The sequence below is a fragment of the Volvox carteri genome (genome assembly GCF_000143455.1).
Source record: "Volvox carteri f. nagariensis unplaced genomic scaffold VOLCAscaffold_42, whole genome shotgun sequence".
NCBI lineage: Eukaryota > Viridiplantae > Chlorophyta > Chlorophyceae > Chlamydomonadales > Volvocaceae > Volvox > Volvox carteri.
Genome location: NW_003307585.1, coordinates 502,870 through 511,437, shown reverse-complemented (window position 1 = coordinate 511,437; position 8,568 = coordinate 502,870). Strand labels below are relative to the sequence as shown.

The following is an 8,568-nucleotide window of genomic DNA, read 5'->3' as shown; positions in this document are numbered from 1 at the left end:
ATCATCTGGGACTGCAGGTACACAGGTCGCGGAAGCACGTGACCTGCGTTAAGCATTCGCGTATTTAAGATCCGCTGCGGCGCAGCCTGCGTCATGATGTCCGTGCATGGTGCATCGGCAACGGCCGGCCCGCGAAGGAAGGCAAGCGAGCAGTATATGTTTGCTGGACATTGTTGAATGCGGGCTCCAATACAAATTGAGCGGGAAAATTTATAGTCAGCCATTTTCCTTCCGCAAGGTCCTTCCTTGACTTTTGTATTTTCCTTTATCCACAGCCGCAAATAGCCCGCTGACCAGTGGAATTCCGAGCAGGACCGGTCCAATTGCCCACATTCTAGCAATTAGGCGACCAAACCGTAATGATTTGTGCAACTGCCATCGGCAGCAATGTCTGCAGCTCCGGGAAAGGCGTCCTCGCCGTATCAAAGTACGCCTGTACCGCGACGCGCACCCTGCTTGCAGCAGGCTGAAAAGCATGCAATGACGAAGACACCTCCACATCACCACGGTCAGTCCGCGCGGAGTCGGTGGACGTGCTTTGCGACATGGATGTCGAGCAAACTGCTTAACAGAACAAACGGCAAATATAACAGCAGCAAAACCATCCACAACCTAACAGCGAAATCGCCCACCCTAGTACACCGGTATACTGTATCCGTGAACATGCACACTCTATTCCGACTGCTCGACCGCTTCCCACATGTATTATGCTACCTCTGGACGGGCCACGTCAGAGATATGCACAGGCAAGAAATCATGCGCGGCCGCATGGTCTTCCGGCTGCGCTCCTGGCACGATGACTGGGAGCCTGCACAGACGGAGCGTACAGGAACAACGGCAGGCTGCTTTCACAGCACTCGAAGCTGCGGCCGATGAAGCAGCAGCATACATGCTTCCAGTGCAGGCTGTACTTGCTCCACAGCAGCACACACAGCTAGAAGCATGTACAGAACAGGAGGGAGCCAGCAGCTTGATAAAAGTGTGGCAAGCGAATCCCGATATAAAACAGCTGTACGAAGGAATGGCGCTCAAGGAAATCGTCCAGCGATGCAGATAGCAGGGCTTCTGCATGGCAGTGAAACCGCTGCAGCTCACAAGCACGCGATAAAAAAATAACAGAGATATGCACAGGCAGGAAATCATGCGCGGCCCATGCACAGGTAGCGTAATACATGTGGGAAGCGGTCGAGCAGTCGGAATAGAGTGTGCATGTTCGCGGATACAGTATACTGGTGTACTAGGGTGGGCGATTTCGCTGTTAGGTTGTGGATGGTTTTGCTGCTGTTATATTTGCCGTTTGTTCTGTTAAGCAGTTTGCTTGACGTCCATGTCGCAAAGCACGTCCACCGACTCCGCGCGGACTGACCGTGGTGATGTGGAGGTGTCTTCGTCATTGCATGCTTTTCAGCCTGCTGCAAGCAGGGTGCGCGTCACGGTAGGCGTACTTTGATACGGCGAGGACGCCTTTCCCGGAGCTGCAGACATCGCTGCCGATGGCAGTTGCACGTGGTATCGATTGCAGCGGCCATGTGGCGAGCTTCATTGATCATAGCGGTCTTATCCGGAACCACATCACTGAGATGCGGCCGGAGGCTTCACTGCCCGTGTACCATTTGGGGTGCACGTTAGATATCACCGGCCTATGGCCAGCGAACCCGCCGCACCGTTCTACGTTGTCCATTATTCACAATTATTTCCAGACCACCAACACCAGTACCGTCCGTGTGGCACCTGACGCGCCGGTAAATTTCCGCCTCCCGCAGTCGTCCGTGACGTGCTTCCTTGCACCGTGTGTCCTTTCTTTCTGTAACCGTGCTCTGTGGTGTGCAGAGCCTGCCGACGCTGGACACCGTGACCTCAGCGTCCTCACTATGGAGCCCGGTGGCTCCACATTTGGGCACGTTCTTCTCGTCACGGTTACACCCATCCGCCACGAGGACGTGCAGGAGTTGGGCAGCATGTTTCAGGTGGACAATGCTCGGTTCACTACTATGTCCACGGCTGGCCTCCGCACGGACACGGGTACACTCCAGGTATGGACACCCTTGAACGGTGTTCTGTCGTAGCACATACTTCCCAACTGTCGCCCATGTTGTTTAATCCATAGGTGGATCTTAGCGCGTTTGTGCCCAGCCTGCACAGCACTGTCGCGGCAGCATTCACTGCATCGGCTGCCCACCAGCGTACGCTGGTTCTCGCCAATGCAAACATGACAACGCGGGCATATGAGGGGTGTACTGCATCGTGCGTACGAATTCCTCGAGTGTACCGGCTGCACGTGTAGGCGGCACCAGTATCGAATATGGGTGTACACGGGAGCCATGTACAGCTCCCCGTACTCGCTCCCGTATTTTCGGGCAGCGGATCCTCAGCCATCATGGACGGTACTGGCGTTGGTGGTCTGGAAATAATTGTGAATAATGGACAACATAGAACTGTGCGGCGGGCGCGGCCGGTTCACTGGCCGTAGGCCGGTGATATCTAATGTGCGCCCCAAATGGTACACGGGCAGTGAAGCCTCCGGCCGCATCTCAGTGATGTGGTTCCGGATAAGACTGCTACGATCAATGAAGCTCGCCACATGGCCGCTGCAATCGATTCCACGTGCAACTGCCATCGGCAGCAATGTCTGCAGCTCCAGGAAAGGCGTCCTTGCCGTATCAAAGTATGCCTGTACCGCGATGTGCACCCTGCTTGCAGCAGGCTGAAAAGCATGCAATGACGAAGACACCTCCACATCACCACGGTCAGTCTGCACGGAGTCGGTGGACATGCTTTGCGACATGGATGTCGAGCAAACTGCTTAACAGAACAAACGGCAAATATAACAGCAGCAAAACCATCCACAACCTAACAGTGAAATCGCCCATCCTAGTACACCGGTATACTGTATTCGCGAACATGCACACTCTATTCCGACTGCTCGACCGCTTCCCACATGTATTATGCTACCTCTGGACGGGCCACGTCAGAGATATGCACAGGCAGGAAATCATGTGCGGCCGCATGGTCTTCCGGCTGCACTCCTGGCGTGATGACTGGGAGCCTCTCATCCAGCCGATGATGCCCAACAGCCCGAGTGAGTTGCCTGTAGGATTACAGCAGCGAAACGAACGAGGCAACCCACCCACACAGCCTGCTAAAGGCGGGTCACCGACACTTCTGCCTACTATATACAGCCTGCGATAGAACCGTGTGGCGGCTTGGCCGGACGGCCTGGCCCAGCGCCCAAACCTCATCACCGCTCTCTACAGGAGAGGCTTGGGTGGGGAGGGGCTATGGAAGGAACAGCCACGACCGCCGCCCACCGCCCACCGCCCACCATGCGCCCACCGCCCGCCACCCATACGTACGCGCCGCGCCGCACCGAGGTCCTCGGGTTCAGCCGGCGACCAGCTGGCCTAGGTATTGCGATACGTTCTGTCTTTCATTATCATATGATTATTTTTATTAGATCGCCATCCTGCTCTCGCTCATGACAACGCAATGAAGCCGCTCGTACGTAAATCCAACCAGACAGGCCTACACAGATGCAAACCTACATACATACATACATACATACATACATACATACATACGGCGGACATCAAAGCTATAAGCTCCTCCTGCTATGGTGCTAATGCTCACTAACAAAACACGGTAGCTGGGTAAGTGGTGGGGCTGGGTAAACATGCTGTGACACTGTGACACCGGACACCGCTAATGTCATTTCACCGCCGCCGCCGCCGCCGCCGCTGGCATCACTCCCAGCAGCCCCGCCAAACGCGCCTCCACGTCTGCCTTCTTGCCGCTGACAGGCGCCTTCCGGGCCCTCAGCCAGCACTGCATTTCCGGCAGTGTCAAGTCGCTCAGATGACCGGCGGCTGCCGCAGCGGATACCTGCGGCTCAGAAACACGGCGGCAGAAAAAAATACGGCGGTTGGGTAGTACGGGTACGGGGTACGGAATGTAAAATATGGAATGGGGACCACGACATATGGTCGCTATTTTGCGACCATCACCATGATTGTGATGACGACGATATTTGATGTGCTGGGTTTGACAATTGGAATTGGCAGCAGGTAAGCCAACAAAAGACAGGCGCAGAAGAAGGGGAGGAGGCCAATGTATGCTACCAGTGGCAGCGATTCAGTTCAAAAAACTAAAGGTTTCGGCGATGCAGAAGCTTTTCAAGTTCCATTTCAAAGAAACCTCTGACTAATACAGGAGGAAATGCAACACTAATACCGTAATGATAATGAAGAAGAGAGGAAAAGGTCAGTCAAGAGTGCCAGCTGTCTGACAACCTAGGAAAATCTAAGAACGAACGGAGACACTCCACACTCCCTCCTCACTCCACCTCGCTGACGCTGTGGCTGGGTATCAGCAGGGCAACCACCACGCCATGCTCTCACACACGTCGTAAACCCCTCCTAACCGAACACGCGACACGAACCTTCGCTTCCACTGCCGCCAAGTCCAAATCAGAGGCTTTGGTGCGCTTGCGGGACTCTTTGGCGGCAGCGGCAGTGGCAGCGGCCGCCGCCGCCGCCGCCACGTCGCCGCCGCCCGTCACCGCTGGATCTACGGCTACTGCCGATCCAGCCGCCGCCGATCCTGCACACGCCTGCTCCTGGGCTACCGCCGCCGCCGCCGTGGCCGCTGCGGAACGCTTGCCGCCGCCGGCGGCTTTTGCACTCCTTCCTGCCGCCGCCGCCGCAGCAGCAGAAGGCTTCTTTGCGACCGCTGTCGGGGGAGCCGTCGCCACGGGTACCGGCGCCGGCTGCACGACGACGCCCTCCTCGCCGTCACCCACATTGACGTCATCGCATAGGCCGGCCGCCACAGCGGCGGCACCGTCAGCAGCTGCCGGACTCGGCGGCGGTACGGCGCCGTCATGCATTGCAAGTGGCGGCAGCTGCACAATACACGCGGCGGCAGCAGCAGGCGCGTCTGCCGCGGCAGCAGGCGCCAAAGGCGGCCCCGACGGCGGCGGTGGCGCCGCCGCCGCCGTCTTTGCACGCTTCCTTATGGGAGCGCCGTCGGCGCCCACCGTCGCGGCTTTGGGTGCACGCTTCGCCGCCGCCTTGGGCGCCGCCGCAGCGCCGCCGACCTCCGCCGCCGCTTCCCCCGATGCTCCCGTTGCCGCCACCGCTGCCGCCTTGGCGGTCTTGGCGGCTTTGGTTTTCGTACCCGCTGCGGTCTTGGCGGCGCCGCCAGCGACCTTTCCTCCCGCCTTGGTGGCTGCCGCGGCGGCGGCGGCGGCGGCGGAAGCCTTCTTGCCCGCCGCCGCCGGCCCTGCGGCCTTTAGCAGCGCCCGCGCAGCAGCACCGCCGCCAGCTTTCAAAGTACTTCGCGACAGCCCTAGAGCGGACGAACCAAACTGCGGCACGCGCGGCGCGCAGCGGGCCGCGGCGGCAGCGGTACCGCTGCCACCGCCGCCGTACCTTGTACGATTAGCCTCGCCCCTTTCCGAGACAGCTGCGCGAGATGAGCACCCGAGGTCATCCTCTCCCGCTTCTAGCTGCGCATGGATGTGCAGGTTCCCCACACCGCGAGGGGGAGGGGGGAAAAGGAGACGAACCACACACGAGTGAAGCTGATACCAGAGATAGACTAGCGGATAGAGGGCCTGGAGGAGATGTAGGCGTTTCACAAGTAATGTACCTTAGGGTTTGAAAAGTATTGCACCTTAGTTGCTTTAAACTATCAAACGTTGGAGGACGGGACAGGGATGGTCGGCACCGAAACCAAGGAATGCGTTTTCAAGCCTTCCGCGCATCCAGCACATCTTTTTCCCGAGAGAATAAAAAATGCATCAGACAGCAACGACATCTACAACTAACAACGAAGCTAGGGGTAATGTGATACAAAGCTGAACAACTGGACACCTACAAATTTTTGAGTTGAATTGTATTCAATTCAATTCAATTCAATTCAACCTACAAATTAAACTTACCATTTAACAACCCCCCGAATCACTCCAGCTAGCCCCAAACCAGCCCAACACCCAACCACCCACCCACCCTTTCGCAAAACAGCGAGAGGAAACCCCGCAGAGGCAACACCCCATGGCCGGCCCCCAGGACACCCCCCCAACCCCATGGCCCCCCTCCACAAGCACTTTACCAGACCGCCACTAACTAACCCGTCAACTTGGGAGGTAAGCCGGCGGTACGGCAGGTTAAAACCCTCCCAGTAACCCTCCTCTATACCTAAGGGCACACAGCGACAGCCGCAGCTGGCGCAGCCACCAAGGTTGGCTCGTAGGAGGTATTGGCTCGCGACTTCTTCTTGCCCGCCGCACCGTTACCACTTGCCTTCCGGGCCGCAACAAACCCTTGGTGCCGCTCCCAGAACGCCTTCTCCTTGACTCTGTTAGCGGCCCTCAGCTCCGCCGCCGCGCGAAGTGCCTCGTCACTGCTGCGTTCCAAAATCGCCTCCCGTACCGCTAGGCTCCCGCCGTCGCCGCCGCTGACGCCGCCGCCGGTGCCGTCAGCCTCATTGCCGTACAGCGCCTCCGCCAGCGCGGCGTCAAACATGCCTGTAGCGCCGCCGGCGTCGACTGCACCGCTGATGTCCGGATCGATTGTACGGCGGAGGACTTGTGCCGCCGGTGCTAAGGAGACTGCCGCCCGGAAGCCCGACGCTACCACTTCCACCGCCGCCGTCCACCCGGTATTCTCCTCCACTGGCGGCGGCTGGGCGGACGCCGCCGTCCCTGCTGCTGCAGTCCCCGCCACCACCGCCGCCGCCGCCGCCGCCACCGGCGGACCTACGGCCTGGCGCTTCGCCAGCGCCGCTTCAGCACCCGGCGGCGCCTCCATCCGTGCCGCAAGGCCGGCAGCTCCCCAAAACGGAAAGCCGCCGCCGGCGCCGCCACAGGTACAGGACGCAAGGACCAAATCCTTCACCAGCTGCTCCACCACATGCTCATGACTGCATGTCGCCTGAGCCGGCGGAACCGGCGTAAGCCCCCCAGCTGCGGCGGCCGCGGCGCCCGAGGTTGCGGCGCCGGCGGTCCACAAGCAGCACCCGGGCACGTCCAGTGCGTCGTCGGGGTCGGCCTCCGGGCTGGCGGCCACCTCCGCTATAAACCCCCCGAGGCCGTCCGGCAGCCGCAGGCCAAAGCGTGCTAGCCAGGTGTTTCGGAGGCGCTGTACCGCAGCGGGGTTGGCTGGCAGGGGCTTTAGGCCCACAACGCAGGCGACGCTGTCCCGCAGGTCGGAGCGAAGGGTGCCGTACAAAAGAGGGGAAGAGGGGAGGGAAGAGGGATGTGGAACTAGAAATGGGGCTGTGCGAGAGCCGCAGGACAGTACAGACGACGAAACCGTAAAAGAAGGTTACCAGTACCCGATTAGGGGGGCCAGGATGTGGGCGTTTGTTATTCATATAAATATATTATATAACATATTACATATATTAAATATAAATATATTATATAACATATTATATATATATATAATATATAGGGTATATACAGGGTTTTACAGCTAACATCGTTCCACACAGCAACTGACCAATACTGACCAAAATACTCGATCAGATTAAAACTACAATATAAAACAACAAGTCGACTCGGAGGATGCAGCCTTTCCCGTACAGTACGGCAAAACTCACACGCCGGGACCCACAACGATGACCCGGCTATCTGAGAGTCGCGCCACGGTCCGCCGCATCGCGACCCGGTCCGCAAACAACCCTGCCAGGGCGACCTCCCGAGCCGCCTCCGTCATCTTCTCCTCCGCCGCCGGCTCCTCCGCCGCCGCCGGGCCCGCCGCCGCCGCCACCGCAGCGTCCGCACCGGCAGTACCAGAAGAAGTGGCAGCGGACGTTCGCGGTGCCGCGGCCGTGGGCTGTTTTTGTTGTTGCAGCCGCCCGAGCGGCCCAAGCGGCCACAGAGGACAGAACTTGTACATGCCTGGGGCCCCGCAGCCACAGTTGGGGTGTGTGTGTGTGTGTGGTAGGGGGGGGAGACGAACCACGAACGAGTGAAGCTGGTAAGGGGGAAAGGGGTGGAGAGTAGGGTTGGCGAAATACAGAGGCGACGGTAACACCGGGAGAGGGCGGCCGGCCCCCCATGGGGTCAGCTGGGGCCGGGCCGGGGCGGGGGTAGAAATACTGCAATGTACTGCAAGAAAACACCCACCCCCACACAGCACGTAGGACCCAGCGCCAACAGGAAGGCTGGTCAATTCGAAGAAGGGAAGGAAGGTGAGCAGAGGACATTCAGCGACCCGGGGTTGAATGGCACCCCGTGACCGAGGTAACCAACGTCCATCCACACTCACCCGGAATCCGGAAATCCAGAGCCATAGTCGCAGTGGAGGGAGAGACGGGCTGTACGGATAGCTCCGTAGCTGGGACGATTGCCGTACGGCCCGGTGTCGCGGTCAAGAAGTCACAACGGACCCACATAGGGCCCAGTCTGTGAGACCCACAGATCCCCAGAAGAGGAGGAGTCGCGAGATGTCGGGACGACCACACGTGTGCGGACATTGCATGTGCGGGTAGGTTTTAGGGTTTTAGAGTTTTAGCCGTTGCTTTGTGGTTACGTGCCGGTGGATCCTCAGTGAGTAACGTTACCTG

At 58.9% G+C, this 8,568-nt stretch overlaps 2 protein-coding genes across 2 annotated transcripts; one reads left to right on the top strand and one right to left on the bottom strand.

Annotated features, from left to right (window-relative positions):
• Window positions 1–1,327: 1,327 nt before the first annotated feature.
• Window positions 1,328–2,411, top strand: VOLCADRAFT_95188 (uncharacterized protein; the record flags this gene model as incomplete). Its single annotated transcript, XM_002954378.1, has 5 exons — window positions 1,328–1,435; window positions 1,482–1,742; window positions 1,833–2,033; window positions 2,108–2,244; window positions 2,285–2,411. 5 exons carry the CDS (start codon window positions 1,328–1,330, stop codon window positions 2,409–2,411), a joined length of 834 nt encoding a protein of 277 aa, XP_002954424.1.
• Window positions 2,412–3,705: 1,294 nt separating this feature from the next.
• On the bottom strand, window positions 3,706–8,478 carry VOLCADRAFT_95187 (uncharacterized protein; the record flags this gene model as incomplete). Its single annotated transcript, XM_002954305.1, has 5 exons — window positions 3,706–4,032; window positions 4,436–5,503; window positions 6,207–7,191; window positions 7,600–7,900; window positions 8,271–8,478. The coding sequence occupies 5 exons, from the start codon at window positions 8,476–8,478 to the stop codon at window positions 3,706–3,708; spliced, it is 2,889 nt and encodes a 962-aa protein (XP_002954351.1).
• Window positions 8,479–8,568: the final 90 nt, after the last annotated feature.